The sequence below is a fragment of the Geotrypetes seraphini genome, chromosome 12 (assembly GCF_902459505.1).
Source record: "Geotrypetes seraphini chromosome 12, aGeoSer1.1, whole genome shotgun sequence".
In the NCBI taxonomy this organism is placed as follows: Eukaryota; Metazoa; Chordata; class Amphibia; order Gymnophiona; family Dermophiidae; genus Geotrypetes; species Geotrypetes seraphini.
This window is the reverse complement of record NC_047095.1, coordinates 18,137,641-18,155,303: the sequence shown is the minus strand read 5'-3', so window position 1 is coordinate 18,155,303 and position 17,663 is coordinate 18,137,641. Positions and strand designations below refer to the sequence as shown.

Below are 17,663 nucleotides of genomic sequence, written 5' to 3'. Positions count from 1 at the left end.
GCTCAGAGAAGCACAAAAAAACTCCAATGCTTTACTAGGCCTTATTAGCTAGTGAGCAAATTTTACCCATTATTTGGCCGCACACCATCATAGGAATTCACTTCTGTGCATGTAATATTTTTAAATAAACTGTACAATAAGTGTATTTTTTGTATGATTTCTTAAAATTTTTCCTGGTGATATATCTATCTTCAGGTACGACTTAGGTCTAGATAGAACAGGAAGTAGCAAAAATATTTGCAATCAGGAAATATTAAAGGTTTTATTAAAGAGGGTGAGAAAGAGAAGGTTTTTAATGTATTTTTTTTCCCTTCAATTGTTTTCGTTAATATATAGATAGTACATAAAAGGTTAGGAGTAAATAAACGTTCATCTCTGAGGAGCAGATCCTGTTTGAGGCTGGAGTTTCATAATTCTGATGTCAGGATCAATAATTTGAAACCATTGTTGCACATAGAAGATACGTCCCCTTTTACGAAACCGTGTAAGCAGTTTTTAGCAAAGGCTGGTGTGCTTGATGCTCTGCACTGCTCCTGACACTCATAGGAACTTGCACTAAAAAACGCTTTTGTGGTTTTGTAAAAGGGGGGGGGAGGGAGGAGTTTTAAAAAGATACAGGAGTAAACCTGCTTATTTTACTCTTCCTGAAAGCAAAAACTTTCCACACCATTCCTCTAATTTAAACCTGCTATGAAAATTCTGCGAGGGTCAGAGTCACGTATCCCTCAGGAGACTTTGCTGGTCAACTTTTAACAATTATATTGACAAAAGCAGCTAGAATCCCATTTACACCATACACAGCATTTCTTTACCTCATGCAAAAGCTACATTCACATTTGTGCCCTATAACTTACTCAGACTCATTCTGTGACATCTCCTAGATTCACACTTATAAATGATCATGCGCAGCATAGATACAGTTATATATAGAAGCAATTAAAAAATCACAACAGCTCCAGATGCTGGTCTCGGCCACATGTTCTGGTCGTGTCCATCAATACAAACTTTTTGGGACGCTATTTTTCTTTTTGTAGATACCACCTGGAACATTACAGTTCAGAGATCTGCCTTGGTGTTATTTGGAGCCTCCTTACATTTTCATCCCCGTTGGCCTGGGGCCGCCGCATTCCTTCGTTGGACTGCTGTGATTGCTCTCAAATGCATTTTGCTTAAGTGGATGGAAGCGGAGGCCCCTGACTATTCCCTCTGGCGTAGTCACATGATTACGTTGCTTTCTTGGGAACGGAGGGGAGTCCAGGACATTTCTTCCTCGCTGGGACGGGCCTTCCAGCGAATTTGGGAGCCTTTTTGGATAACATTGTCTCCGGTGGCTCGTAGTCGCCTTTTGAACTGCTAGCCCCTGGTACTTGTTCTATTATCTGTTTCTACTGTTTTGTTTGACATCAGTGAGGGGGGGGGATAGGTTGTGGGTTGGGTTGGTAGGGTGGGTTTGCGAGATTTTGTGTGAAATATGGAGCTGCTTGTTGCTCTTTGTACTTGTTTCTGATTGCTGTTTTTCTTGGTGCTCAATAAATATATTTGACGATTAAAAAAAAAAAAAAATCACAACATATTTAAATGTAGATTAAAAAAAAAAGCATTGAGATAGTCCAGTTGGAAATAGAAGGGAGTAAAATGGATGCGCCATCTCAAAACCAGGGAAAAATCTAGTGCTTGATATTTGAAATGTGTCATGTCTATTTCTGAAGACCTGTCTGCTTAGTTGTCTTGTGATACAGTATATATTTTCCAGAGTAATTTGAGTATAATTTGTTATTCACAACACTAGTAAAACAAACAATAGAATTACGATATTGCAAAGATGTGCAAGAAATAAAAAGTCCGAGAGCTAGTCTCGACGGACGGCTCTAACGCGGAGCTGGAAGGCCCGCGGGGCCGTCCGCCGAGTAGGTTTCGGGGAAAAAGGGGGGGGGGTTAGGTAGGAAAGGAAATTGGGCGGGCAGAGGCCGTCCCGCCGAGGGACTGGCCTCTGATAAGTCAGTGTCGCGGCCGTGGGGGGGGGGGGGGGGGGGGGGGGGGGTGGAGGGATTATTTAAGGAGGGTCTCGGAGGACCTTAAGGGTTTCCGGTCCTCCGAGACAACTTTAGCTAGGTCGGGTGATCGCGGGTCTCGGGCCTACCACGTGGCTGTGCCTCCACGCGTGTCGGTCCTCGGGGTGCGCGGTGGTGGTAGCGGTTCGGCGGCGCGAGTCGGGTGCCGAATAAAAAAAACAAAAAAACAAAAAAACATGGCGCGTGTCCCTACCTCTGCTGCTGCGGATCCTGCAGAATTGTCCCTGGTCGCCGGTGACTCGTTCGACGAGGAGGAGCGGGACCCGGTGAGTGCCTCGGTGGGGAGGGGTAGACCCTTACCTCCTAGACGCTCGCGTTCGGCTGCCCGAACTGCAATAGCGCTGGAGGTCGGTGGAGAGACGTTGGTTTCTAGAGCCAGCGCGGGGTCGGCCCGCAGGGGCCGTGGAAGACTGCAGGGAGGAAGGGGGAGGAGCCGTGGTGCTTCACAGGCTGGGGATAGGCCGGCAGGCATTGTTTCTGTAGCTCATGCTAGGACTGTGAGTGAGTTGGATGCTGGGATCCCTTTAACTGGTAGGTCTGTTACTGCTCGGGCTGGGGTGGTGATTGTGGGTGAGGGGTCGGGGTGTGGCCGTCCGGACAGCGTGGCTCATACCTCGGAGGGGGGTGGAGTACTGGGGGCTGGTCCGTCGGAGATCCCTGCGGCGCCCGCTCCCTCGGGATTGGGTCACGGGATGCCTGGAAGCGCGGGGAGCTGGTGGTCTTCTTGGCCGCCAGGTCCTTGGGGGTCCCCTTGGGGTCCTAATCTCTGGGCCCTGGTTCCTCCTCCCTACCATGGGGTTGTTCCGCCGCCGCCTTGGAGCCCGGGCATCCCCGTTGGGGGTAGCCCTCGAGGGATTGAGGGGTTGAGGGATCAGCGGGTGGGGGTCTGGCCCTCTGGGTTAATTTCTTCTTCTGCTGTGCAGGTTGCTGGCCCCTGTCTTGATTTTTTCCCCCAGGCTTCTGCTGCTGACCGCGAGTGTGTCCCTGGGACTTCTTCATCGGGAGTGCCTACTGGGGGATTGGATGCTGCACGGCAGACCGGAATCGAGGAACACGATCGGGCGACCCATGTCTATTTCTGAAGACCTGTCTGCTTAGTTGTCTTGTGATACAGTATTTTCCAGAGTAATTTGAGTATAATTTGTTATTCACAACACTAGTAAAACAAACAATAGAATTACGATATTGCAAAGATGTGCAAGAAATAGCTTTGGTATATTTTCTAACCCCACCTGATTTATATTCACAAATACTTTGAGTCTCAGCAGCCTCTAAGTGCTACATTCTACCATATTTATAAACTTGTGATTTAACCAGTGTGATTTAACTGGATAGAAAGGTTCCTTCCCAGTTAAATACCACTTACTAGTTAGTGCCACCAGTACATACCACCACAGCATGATCCAGTTAGTGCAGAGCAGTCTGGAGGTGGAGTTGGGGTGGAACTGGTATTTACCTCATTAGCAGTGATTTCCAGTTGCAAAGCCCAAATAAGAACATAAGAATAGCCTTACTGGTCAGACCAATGGTCCTTCTAGCCCAGCATACCGTCTTCACGGAGGCCAATCCAAGTCATAAGTACCTGGCAAAAACCCAAATAGTAGCAGCATTCCATGCCACTAATCCAGGGCAAACAGTGGCTTCCCCCATGTCTGTCTCAGCAGCAGACTATGGACTTTTCCTCCAGGAACCTGTCCAAACCTTTTTTTAATCTAGTTACATTAACCACCTTTACCACATCCTCTGGCAATGCATTCCAGAGCTTAACTATTTTCTGAGAGTGAAAAAAATATTTCCTCCTATTGGTTTTAAAAGTATTACTATGTAACTTCATTGCGTGTCCCTTAGTCTTTGTAAATCTTTATGCAGTAAAAAATAAAACCTGATCCACTTGTACCCATTCTACACTACTAAGGGGCTCATAATCGAAAGAGAAAAACGTCCAAAAACTGGCCTAAGTCAGCACTTGGACGAACATTTCTCAAAAACGTCCAAATGCCAAAAATAAAAATGGGTTTTAGACATATTTCTAAACGATCTAGGCCTTCATAGTGCCGCTCAACATCCAAAGCTAAACGGGGCGGTTCGGGAGGCATGTCGAGGGTGGGAGTTGGGCAGGACGTGGGCTGGCTTATACTTAGTCGTACAGCATGTATAACCGAAAGTTATACAGCCCAGGATCGACGGAACTTGGACGTTGTGACTTAGACCATGTAAAACATGGTCTAAGTCACAAAAACCCACCTAAACTCACCAGATAAGCACTGCAAACAGTGCGGGCCGGTGCGGTAAATGCTCCGACGCTCATAGAATTCCTATGAGCGTCGGAGCATTTACCTCGCCAGCACACACTAAAATCGTCTAGCACAGTTTGATAAAAGATGGGGTTAATGATTTAAAAAGCTTAATCGGAGCAGACAATGAGCAATTAGCAACTCATACTTGGCTTAAATTAAAATTAATTGGGTAATAGGGGCCTGTCAGAAAATAGGCATCTTTAGAGGTGGATCATGAGCATGTTTTGCATGTAGACGCTTAAAGTGGACTTATGCACCGGTATTTAGGCCAAGAAAACCCTGTCATAAATAGGGTGCATCTAAGTCAGACATGGGCAACTCCGGTCCTCGAGGGCCGGAATCCAGTCAGGTTTTCAGGATTTCCCCACTGAATATGCATGAGATCTATTTGCATGCACTTCTTTCAATGCATATTAGAGAATGACACGGTGACAAAATTCATCACCGTTCCCGTCCCCACGGATAACCGCGGGAAACCATCTTCATGTCATTCTTTAAGGAGAGAGGGAAGAATCAGAGTAAAATTGGGCACAACCACTGACCCGCAAGCTTTGCTTTGAAGAATGCTGGTGTAGAAGGACTGAGGTTGAAATAGACACTAGAAAATGACATGGGATTATTTCCCGCGGTTATCCGCGGGGACAGGAACAGTGATGAATTTTGTCACCGTGTCATTCTCTAATGCATATTCATTGGGGACATCCTGAAAACCCGACTGGACTCCGGCCCTCGAGGACCGGAGTTGCCCACCCCTGATCTAAGTCCACTTTAGGTGGCACTAGAGGTGATTCTATAAATGGCACCTAACTTAAGGTTGGTCAGACAAACCGGGAGAAAGATCACCACAATCCAAACAGGAACAAACAAACCACAGTGGAGATAGGCAGTAATGTTGGTGTGCAAGTTATTCAACAGTCTTAAAAAGTCTATGCGATGCATAGCTCCACTGTGGTTTGTTCGTTGCTTAGCTTAAGATTGGCATGTGCTAAGTGCCATGTTCCTAGGTGCCGTCTGTAGAATTGGGACCTAAATGCCAGTGATCAGATTAGCACAGCATTGAATATTGGAGTCAGATTCAGGCTGCTGCAGTCATTTCCTTTAAATCTGCTGATAGCCAAAAGGCTGAATATTGGGAGGCTGTAAATTGTTTATATCTAGATCTTATGAGATATATTCCAAAACATTAGTGGAGCTCAAGAGGAGCTGACTGCTCATCTCACAATTCTGTTCAATTTATTGTTCTAAGACAGTTTTTCTCAACTCGGTCCTGGAGTACCCCCTTGCCAGTCAGGTTTTCAAGATATCCACAATGAATATGCATGAAAGAAATTTGCATATAATAGAGGCAGTGTATGCAAGTCAAGTTTATGCATATTCATTGTGGATATCCTGAAAACCTGACTGGCAAGAGGGTACTCCAGGACCGAGTTGAGAAACACTGTTCTAAGAGATCGGAGAAGAATAGGCGTGATTCCTCTCTACAAAAATGGGAGCAAAGAGGAAGCAGAGAATTAGAGATCTATTACTTTAACATCTGTGATGACTACGACAATGGAATTGCTACTAAAAAACTTGAAGCCAGTGGATTTCAGGATTGTAGGCCATATGGTGTCAAAAATGGGAAGATCTAACTTAACAAATGATTTTATTTCTTAGCAGGGTGAAGAAGCTATTGCAAACTTTCATGGTCTGAATCCCACAAATGAGATGGTTTGGATAGGCTGACGTGAGCTTCAACAGCAACTCCAGTAGTTGGATCTTAAGAACAATACTAGGTGTACTTCTAAGGTCTATGATCCAGAAATAACAAATAAAAAAGACATTTTAATTTAATCATTAAATTGTAATGCATGTGATTATAGGGCAGACTAGATGGACCATTCAGGTCTTTATCTGCTGTCATTTACTATCTGAATTTATGTAAATCTTTTGACAGTGTTTCAGAATCTAATCTAATCTAAAACTTAGGTTTGTATACCACATCATCTCCATATAGGAGGTCGATTCAGTTAACATAAGAGAGCAGAGAGATTCATAATCTTTGGATAGAATATGATAAGATATGAACTTAACCCAAAATTTAATACTACCTGATTGATATACAGAGATTATTTTCCTATTTTATGGCAATTATCTAAATATTATTGAAATATAAAAGTTTCCAAGGCCTTTCGAAAGATTTGAAGGGAAGTGAGAGTCCTAATAGGAGATGGAATTTTGTTCCAAATCTCAGTAAATCTATATATGTAAGATCGACAGAGCTTACCAGTTGATCTAATCCCTTTAAAAGAGGGGAAGGAGAGTTTATACTTTTGTATATTCCAGGTATGAAAAATTAATTGAGCATTCAGAGATAAAGGTAATCTAATATAATAAAATGCTAGGCCGCGCATGCGCACTCCCATCTGCATGCGTCCGTTTTCCGTGAGATGTAGGGCACCTTAGGTAGGAGTGTGCATGCGCGCTTACGTCACCAGCCGCCGATGCCTCCACAAGCCGGGACCGCAGCCAGCCGCCGATCTCTGTTCCTCCAGCGGGCGAGCGGCCGGGTGGGGGGGGGGGGAGGGGGTGTCTCGGAGGAGAGGGATCGCGGCCACTCAGCGCCCCCACTGAGGAGCCCCACAACTTTCCACCCCGGATCGGGACCCGAGTCCTTTGCCCCCCCCTTCCCTTCCCGCGGATCCGACTACCTTGGCGATTCCAGCAGCGTGTGCAGCAGTCTTCACACGCTGCTTCGGGCCCTTCTACTGCCCTAATTTGCTGTGCCGCGTCTCTGATGATGTCATCAGTGACGTGCCAGAGTAAATCAGGCCAGTAGAAGGACCCGAAGCAGCATGTGAAGACTGCTGCACATGCTGGAATCGCCAGGTTCGTAGTCTGTACCGCGGGAAGGGAAAGGGGGGTAGAGGAAATACTAATGCTGCTGCAGGGAACTGGTGTGGGGGGAGGGAAATGGAGGGGGAGGGAATGCTGCTTTGGACTGACAGACAGAGGGAGGAAGGGAGACAGAAAGAAAAGAAGAAAGACACAGGGGCAGGGAGATACACAGAAAGACAGACAGACAAAGGGGGCCAGGGACAGAGACAGACAGAAAGAAAGACAGCGGGAGTTGCGTCAGGAGGGGTGCGGGATGCGGCAGAGGGAACTTTTCCAATGGGTGCAACTGGCAGCTGTCGGGAACCTCTGATCAGGGGCAGAGCAAGTTAAGTGTATCATAGGGATAAGAAGGAGGGGGGGAGAAAAAGGAAGGGATGCCTACTGCTGGACAGGGGGAGAAGGAAAGAGGTGCTGATGGACAGGGGGGAGGTAAAACAAAGGGAGAAGGGCTGCTGCTGCATAAGGAGAGCAGTGAAGGGGTGGTGGTGGACACAGGGGAGGTAAAAGGAAGGGAGAATGGACAGGGGGAGCAGGCAAGGGGTGGTGATGGACAGCCAAGGAAAATGAAAGACAGAAAGAAAGAAAGCGGCTAAGGAGAGAGAGAGAGAAAGAAATAAAGACAGACACACACACATATATTCTAGCACCCTTTAATGTAACGGGCTATAAGACTAGTAAGGATATAAAGTGGATTGGTAGGCAAGCTAGTAAGTCTGGGAGTAATAAGAGAATCATCAAAAGGGTAAGAAGTTGGTTGAGAAACAGAATTCAATGATTGATAGTGGGTCAACTTTAGTGAAGGGAGTGGAAAAAGCAGGATACCACAAGGATCAGCTCTTGGATCAGTTCTCTCTTGTGTCTTTCTGAATGATACTAGGCAAGGGATAGAAAGGAAATTTTGCAATAGAGTAGTCAGAAAGGGTAGATAAGAAGATAACTTTTCAAAAGTGGAATGTTGGAAAAATATATAGCAACTGAATGTTAATTCTTAAAGTCCAAAATCATTGACCAAAGATTCAGAAATCCAAGGGCTAAATAATGTTTTTTGAGGTAAAAATTGAGTAGACAGGCACCAAGCTGAAAAGGCATCTGGGAGTCATATCTTATTACCTCAAGACTGCATGATAAAACAGTTAAAAAAGCTAATAGTATTCCTGGGTGCATAAACATGGATGTTTCAAGTGGAAAGAGAAAAATGCTCTTAGTTCTCTACAGGTCTCTGTTAAGATACCACTTTGGGTATTTTATTCAGTTCTGGAGATCACATTTACAAAAAACATTCAAAAGATGGCCAGCAAAATGCTACTTGGCTTGCACTATAAACCATATAGAGAAAAGCTGAACTCTCTAGAAAAAAGGAAAGAAAGAAAAATTATGATGCAGATATTAAAATATCTACCAGGCTTCAGTAGTGTGCCACAAAGTGACATTTTCCATAGAATGAAATGTTTAGGTGAAAGAGGCATCACTTGGGTAACCTTTCATAACATCACTGCTCTTCATGGTTATGATTTGGTACCTGCTGCTACCTTCAAAACTTTGCGATGAGGAGTGAATAAGGCACAAATCTGAAGTGGTTGTGCTAGATCAGTGGTCTCAAACTCGTGGCCCGCCAGGTACTATTTTGAGGCCCTCGGGATGTTTATCATAATCATAAAAGTAAAATAAAACAGTTTCTTGATCATATGTCTCTTTAGCTATAAATGACAATATTATTATTAAGACTTAGCCAAAAGGAAAGATTTATAAACTATAAGGAGTTTTACCTCATGCAAAATTGTCATTTCTTTAATAAGACATTCACTATTTTTTTCTGAGGCCCTTCAAGTACCTACAAATCCAAAATGTGGCCCTGCAAAGGGTTTGAGTTTGAGACCCCTTTTCTAGATGCTCCAACCAGTTATTAAATTATCTCCTAAGGAAATGATTCTCAGCTCAGTCTTTGGGGCACACCCAACCAGTTGGGTTTTTAGGATATTCACACTGAATATGAGTGCTTGCGTTATGCTATGGCCATTTAACATTGGCTGAGGCTATACGAGTGTTAGGTGTTTGCATGTGTGTGAGTGTGTGTGTGTGTGGGGGGGGGGTTAGTAGAATAATAGGTTGGCATTAAAGGAACTGGGGTTATTTAGGAGGGCTGTGTGGAATTTTGGGGGCTAGAAAGAGTGAGAGGGTATGTGGATTGGAAGAGAGGATCAGGAGTTAAGAAAAGATTGAATAAGAAAGGTGATTGGTGCAAACTATGTGGAGAATTTTGGTGATTTTGAAGGCATTTTGTGGAAGGAGGTAGGGAAGGAAAGTGGGAGGGTGAAGGTGGTGTGTGGGTAAAAATTGTTTCTCCCTCCTTCCACTACCCCCCATCTTGTTTTGGAGGGGGATTGACTGTTTCCTGAATCTGGGATGGTGGGGTTCCATTGGGGATAGTCACAGCTTTGAGCTGCAAAAAAATATAAGTGTTGGGCAAATTTATTTGGCTCAATGTGGCTACGTAGGAGATGTGTTAACTTGTTATTGATCTGCTCGTGTGCAAAATTGCCAAGGCTGGAAGCAGGACTCTGCAGCTCTGTGGGTCTTGCTGAAAATTGGGATTGGTAGACTATGTAGAACTCTGTAAGCGGGACTAGTTCGACACTGAATAGCTCCAGGTTTTATTGGATTGCTAAACTATAGTGAGCTTTGCGGTAATGTTGCTAATGTTGCATTTTAATTATTTCTGTTAATTATGGTTGAATAAAGCTGCAGACCATGTTTTGCCACTAAATAAATGTGTTATGTTTATTGAGTTGGAAGAAGTGGAAAACGAGGAGTTTGTGAATGCCAGTGTTAGAATGAGATAGCTTTGAATGCATGACATATACTTACATACAAATCTATCTCAAGAATATTCATTGTGGATATCCAAAAAGACAACTACCAAGGACTTGGCTGAGAAACACTGGCCTAAGGAACTTGAGTTGAGAAGAGGAAGATCACAGATTGAATAAGATGTGTAACAGGTATAAATGAACAGACTGGACAGACTAACGTTCCTTTTCTGTCAACATTTCCCATGTTTCTACCCACTATCAATGCAACTGGTGAGATTATTTTCAATGTGTTTTGCCTACAATGTACATTATTTTTAGTGAGGCAATTTTCAAGGAAAGCAGAATATTTCAAAATGAAATATTGTATACAGATTTCCACTTATTTATGTGGGTACTTTTTTTTCCATAAAAATGTAAACACATACTTTGGAAATCATGGGATCGATATTCAAAGTGATTAAAAAAGCAAGAAACGGCTCCTGGGTGATTAAATCACTTGTGCAGAACTATCCACTGGCATTCATTGGCACTTAACTAGTTAGTGTCGCATATCAGCACTAAGGCCTGGATTCTCTAAAAGGCACTGTTGTTGGCGGCCGCTGATTGCGTGTCAATAAACCTTACCTGTCTTTTGCTATTGTAAATGTGGTGGGAAACAGCACCCCCCACAGGTGGAGGACTCCCACGCGGAGGGAACAGTGCTCACCAATATGCACCTATAGCTACGCAAGGATATGCATTAAGGCAGGGCTGCCCAAGTTCTGTCCTCGAGATCTACTGACAGGCCAGGTTTTCAGGATATCCACAATGAATATGCATGAGAGAGAGATTTGCATACCAAGAAGGCAGTGCAGGCAAATCTTTCTCATGCATATTCATTGTGGATATCCTGAAAACCTGGCCTGCCAGTAGATCTCGAGGACCAGACTTGGGCAGCCCTGCATTAAGGTAATTTTTTTATGCCAATGATATGAAAATATGAAGCTATTGAATACTGTTGTACGAGGTTGTCATGTGTTTTTGAGGCTTTTTTTCCTCCACAGTTTTTTTAAGCTATTCAGATCGCAAGTGAAGTGCTTCTTATTTGCCAATACATTATTTATTTATTTATAGTCTGCATCATGTATACCATTGAACTGATATTTTTAGAATGCCCATTTTAAAAGGCTTACAATTTTAAAAATGCCCCACTTACATTGTTTGGGAAATCAGCCTTTAGCTCTGTAACAGTTTTACACCAGTAGGAAGCAGTCTTCTCACTAATAAGTTCTATATTTAGGAAGGAGCTCTGTCCAGGGCCATAGCTAGGTCCAGATGTAGTCCCACGGATGATTCTTGGGGAAACATTGGTGATGGTGTCCTGTGAAAACAGATTAATGCTTAGAAATCAAATCTTCAAATTTCACACATTGCAATTTTTTTCCCTAATCACTGACCAACTGAAATCAGACAGCACAAAAACCTTGGGAGTAAAAGCCATAGTTACAAATGCTACTAACACGATTAAAATGTCAAGGGGTTGACATGCATCAGCTAGCTTACCATAGGATTAATGTAAAATCCATGCTGATGTGGCAACAAGACATAGATGGATATAAAATAGCTCACTAAGAAAAAAAAAATGCATGTCCAAATGTGCAAAATGCATCTCAGAAACACTAGCACAAATGCAGCATCTATTTTATAATGACAAATAAGAAAGAGGAACAAAAATATGTCTAGCAATGCCATTTCATTGAGGTTTAATCTTTGAATTACTTGCATTTATGCAGCTACCCTCCTAACCGCCTTGTCACTGTTAGATCTCTCTAGTGAGATAACATGAACCCCCATAAGGATATAGCAATTAAGGTCAATTTACATATTTTAATTAAGAACCACCCCATATAAAACAATTAGGGTAATAGGAATGCTAACTGGATTTCATAACATTTGGACATTTTTCCAACTAGATAGACAGGAAACCTTAATTAGCATTAATTAGTGCTGATCTGCATATGTTTGATAAGGCATACCCTTGCCACAAAAGATTATTCGTGACTTTACCACATGCTAATATTTCAGATGAGGAAAAATCCTGCTTGTGCTCATATGGAATGTTAAATTTATAATAATCTGTTTATATTATTTTGTTTTGAAAAAAAAAAATAAACATGCCAATTTATTAAAATAAGGCCCATGCTTATATATAACTATAACAAATGAAAGAACCTCCCTCACCCCAAGAAGTCTGCAAAGATTAGGGAAAAGAGATGAAGTCCAACTCTAAACTAAGCAGAAAATGAAAATAATTCTATAATTTAATTTAAGAGCATTAACCGGACAAGCCCTCAGTCACACAGCAACCTCTGGAAACTCCAGGGAAAAGCTGTGGCCATTTCTTTCCTGCTTCATTCACGAACTTGAGAGTCATCGAGCAGTGCGGTTCCTGAGGAAGGGGGTTCTCCCCCGAAACGGAGTCCGTTGGACATTTACTTCATTTACTGCTTATGGATCACCATTTCCATTACACACGGAGAAGCTAAGTCCTTACAGCCTGTGTATTTTTGAGCTTGGTTGGATTTGGACACTAACTTTCCAGTTTGGCCCCCAGCTTAGGGGTAAGAGATGAATTCCTTCTTTATTTTGATAATGTGTGTTTTTTTCATTTGAGTTTTTTCACACATTGCACATTTTGCACTAGTTAAGCACCACAAACATTATCCGGAGCAAGCCCGGGGATGTTTCGCAGTTAACACCTTTCTGGGTGTAAATTCGCGACAGCTTTTCCCTGGAGTTTCCAGAGGTTGCTGTGTGACTGAGGGCTTGTCCGGTTAATGCTCTTAAATTAAATTATAGAATTATTTTCATTTTCTGCTTAGTTTAGAGTTGGACTTCATCTCTTTTCCCTAATCTTTGCAGACTTCTTGGGGTGAGGGAGGTTCTTTCATTTGTTAGCTTGTTGTTGTACCTCCTCCATTTAGGGTTCTATTTTTTGTCTTATATATAACTATATGCAGATCACAGGCTATAATAATTAGGCCACAATAGTGCTAATACTACCATATCTATAATTTCACCAAAGAAATAGTGTTGTTTTCTATTTGTTTTGTTCTTGTTTTTTCTCCATAGGGCTCCTTGTCACAAAAATCAGTAGACAATGATCAGATGAAGTCTGAATTTTATAATGGTTTTCTTTTCTTCTTCACTGTGACAATTAGATTCCGAAAGCAGCTTTCAAAGAAAGTTTCTGTCCAAATTCCAGATTTTAGAATTCAGAACAGTCTTCCTTGTTCCAAAATTTTATGGTCAACACTAAAGACTACGACCAGTCGTAATATACAACACTGTATACTGAACGTTATGGCCCAGATTCTGTATAGGATGCCCGGTCTCAGAAGCCGCCTAAGTGGCTTTTGTGAATAGCACATGGGCGTCCTATATAGAATCGGGCCTAAGCCTGCCTAAAAGAACCCGATTCTCTAACCGATGTCCTTGTTATAGACACCAGTTAGAGAATCGGGTTGCAGCTGAGCTTATCACGGCAGGGAGATCCCTTGCTGCGATAAGCTCTGCGGCCGCGTCTGCTTATGACATTGTTTTTTTAATATATTTTGGGTGGACATTTTTTTGTGCGTTTTTGTGCTTTATTCACGTGGTGGTTTGGATCACACGCCAGTATGGACATTGGATATTGAAGCCCTTGGATTACTGCTTTTCAATACGACCTTACGCCTCGGCTGCGCTGGGACTTTCAGCACAACTTGCGCAGTGTTCAGATAAGTAAACTTTTTTTCATTTTAATTTTTTGCTGGTTACTTAGGGCTCCTTTTACTAAGCCACGCTAGGGCCTTAACGCGCGGCATAGCAAGCGGTAAAATGCTACACGCGCTGGACGCCAACGCCAGCATTGAGCTGGCGTTAGTTCTAGCCGCGTAGCGCGGGTTTAGCGCGTGCTAAAATGCTGCGTGCGCTAAAAATGCTAGCGCAGCTTAGTAAAAGGAGCCCTTAGTTTCAGTATTTGGAATTATGGTATGAATTGACATTTGCTACACTTTCAATGCCATTATTCTTTGTACAGTACACTGTATTATGAAGCATCTAAACATCTAAGTCGGGGGTGTCCAACCTTTTGGCTTCCCTGGGCTGCACTGGCCGAAAAGAAAATGTTTCTGGGGCCGCACAAACGTTCAAATGCTGCAGCAAGACAGAGGAGAGAGCCGGCAAGACGATAAACACCCGGGGTCAGCAGAGGAAAACACTGCATCGCCCTCGACCGGGGCCGCACAAAATACTTCACGGGGCCGCATGCGGCCCTTGGGGCGCAGGTTGGACACCTCTGATCTAAGTATTGGTATAATGGAGAAATGAATGCTGCTATGATGGTTCTACGTTCCATTGGTCTTCATTTCTAATGGCCAGTGTGTGTGGGGGGGGGGGGAGAGGGGGGAAGGGGTGGCACTGAGCACATTCATCACATATCACTATTATATGTCATATGATTTTTCTTGTTTTTATGCTTTTGCATAAGTTTAGTACTATATCATTTTTAGGCACTATTGTTTTGAGATATATTTTGGTGAGTGCTGATTTTACTATCCCCCTCTTTTACAAAGGTGCGCTATGCTTCTTAGTACGCCCTAAATATTATCGCATGCTAAACACTAACGCGTGCATGTTATCCTATGGACGCGTTGGCGGTTAGCGCACGTGTTGATTCAGCATGCGCTAAATCCACTCTAAAACGCTTAGCGCACCTTTGTAAGAAAGGGCCTATTTTATCACCGAGATTTACTTTGGGTTAATAGCAATTCACACACACAAAGGGGAGAGTTCTATAAATAGCACTCAAAATTTGGTGCCAGAAAAAAAAATAAAAAAATCAAGGCTAAGAGCAATTCTGTAAAGGGTGCGTGCCCTTTATAGAATCTCACCTAGCACCAAGTCCTGTGCCTGACTTTTGGTGCTAGATTTACACCTGCTGAAACCTGGTATAAATGCTGGTCCTCAACTTAGGCACACTGGGGCAGTATTCTGTAGCTACGCGTGTAACTTTTCAGAATGTTCCTGACACGCCCTAGCCCCTCCTATGGCCACGCCCCATTTTGAGTTACGCATTTATCATAGTTGGGTCTGAACTTTGTGTTTTGTATATAGCAGGCTTTTATTTTTTTGAGAGAGAGCGCAATGTGCACTTTGTGAAATAATTTGCATCTTCTCTAGAACTTTACAAGGTAGTGATACAAATGGCATATCAAACCCTAGAACATAAACAAACCCCATACTGATAAAACAGAATGCCCTAGACTGCTATACTGTATATTCCTACACAGAAACTGCAGGCTAGCAAAATATCTCACTTCAGTCAAAGATGAAGAACACAGATCTTCACCAACTGAGAACAATTGAGCACAAATTAGAAATATACTGTACAGACAAAAATTGAATTGTAAATCCAAAGGAACCAATTCAAGTGCGCCCCTGGAGAAAGCGGCATAGATACACTGTGCATTTTATTCATTAAAAGCAAAATACAGAGATACAGCAGAGAAAAATACACATTTCTAAAAAAAAACAAAAAAAACCCCTGATATATTTCAATCATTAAACTGAAAATGCAATACTTTTTTCTACCTTTGGGCTCCTTTTACAAAGCCGCAGTAGAGGTTTCTACCATGGGATGGTGAGATAAATGCTCCGATGCTCATATGAATTTTATGAGGGTCGGAGCATTTACCTCGCCAGACCAAGGTAGAGACCTCTACCTTAGCTTTGTAAAAGCCAACGTTTGTTTGTTTTTTGGGGTTTTTTTTGGAGGGGGGCATTTTATTTTCAAATTATTTGGCCAAAGTATTTACCTTTATTCCTCTTAGTTCTCCCGTTTTCTGTTTCTTCTCTCTCCTCCCATGTTCCAAACTTTATACTTTACATCTACAGCCTAATTCTATACAAGGCACTAAAAATTGCACACGCAAATGTGGACACATGCCCAATTGGTGCATACAATATAACTGAAGAATGAGCCAATTAACACTGATAATTGGGATCTTAACAAACAATTACAGAACATAAGAATTGCCGCTGCTGGGTCAGACCGTGGTCCATCGTGCCCAGCAATCCACTCACACGGCGGCCCTTAGGTCAAAAACCAGTGCCCTATTTGAGTCTAGCCTTACTTGTTCTGTTCCAGTAGGAACTTATCCAACCTTGTCTTGAATCCTTGAAGGGTGCTTTCCCCTATAACAGCCTCTGGTAGAGCATTCCAGATTTCTACCACTCTCTGGGTGACAAAGAACTTCCTTACGTTTGTACGGAATCTTTTCCCTTCTAACTTTAGCGAGTGTCCTCTCGTTCTCTTCACTTTGGAGAAGGTGAACAGTCTCTCTTTCTCTACTAAGTCAATTCCATTCAATATCTTGAATGCTTTGATCATGTCCCCTCTCAGTCTTAATTAAAATTTACACACATATATTTAAGTGCAGGATTCACATGTAAATTTTAGGTATGGTTCAAAAAAGGGGGCGTGGACACAGTTAAGGACATTCCCGCAATAAGAGAAGGGAGGATACATGCCTAGTTTAGACAGGAGGATTGACATCACAAATGAATTGGTGTAAATGGCTGCACCTAAATTAAGCTATAGTTCTCAGCATTCTATAAACATCACCTGACTTTCCCCCTTTTTATAAAGCAGTGCTATAGGTTATTAGCGCAGGCTGGCGCGAGAAATGCTCCGACATTCATAGAAATCCTATGAGCGCCATAGCATTTTACCACACTGGCTCACTCTAAAAACCTCTAGCGCACCTTGATAAAAGGGGCACTTTGAGCACTGTTTATAGAAGAACACTAAGGGGGGGAATTCATCAATTGTTCCCTGTTTATTCTGAGCTTTTGTGCCGCTATTAGTGACAGAGTAGTCCATTCAGAGCGATTTACAAGACCTTCTATAATGGTGTTATGGCACATACAGTAATGGTGTTATAATACATGAGCTACAATATGGGCTTTAGTACAGAGTTAGGGTGTTTCTGTGATGGTTATCCATACAGGAGTTTCAGAAGTGGTTCTACTGTTGATTTTGGTGCTTTTGGGCATCCTAGTATAATGCATTTGCCTATACTTTATGAGCGTACAGTATTTACACACTATCTTTGCCCTACATATGTGCACTTTAGATTACTATATTTACCCTATATTTACATTTATCCTACATATTTATACCATAATACATTCAATTTTATGGATATACATTTTCTGTGCTTTATTTATCATATGCTCTACTTTTTTCATGAATTTCCCTGTGTTCATCCTGACATGCTCCAAGTGGGGGTTACGCCGTTATTTCCTCCTCGCTGCTACTTCCCCCGCCCCCTAATGTTTATTAGTTAAAATGATCTGTGAAAAGGATGGTCTTTTACTCCTTTCTTGAATTTTCTGGTGTCCTTTTCTAGTTTTAATTCCATCGGAAGGGAATTCCGCCACATTGGAGCCATCACTGAGAACATTTTTGTCCTGACGCTTTTGCATGTGATGTCCAGTAGGTATTCCTAGCTTGGTCGCAGGGCACATGCTGGGAATTCATCAATGTGTGTTACTGTTAAGATGGGTTATTTTACCACAAGGTG

At 42.6% G+C, this 17,663-nt stretch overlaps 1 protein-coding gene across 2 annotated transcripts in view; it reads right to left on the bottom strand.

The window, feature by feature from the left end:
* Window positions 1–17,663, bottom strand: part of DPYD (dihydropyrimidine dehydrogenase) — a 1,270,977-nt gene that overhangs the window by 413,152 nt on the left and 840,162 nt on the right. For both annotated transcript variants that reach the window (XM_033915764.1, XM_033915765.1), the window contains one exon: window positions 11,252–11,416. In XM_033915764.1, the coding sequence (XP_033771655.1) occupies window positions 11,252–11,416 (165 nt within the window). The remainder of the gene's footprint in view (window positions 1–11,251; window positions 11,417–17,663) is intronic.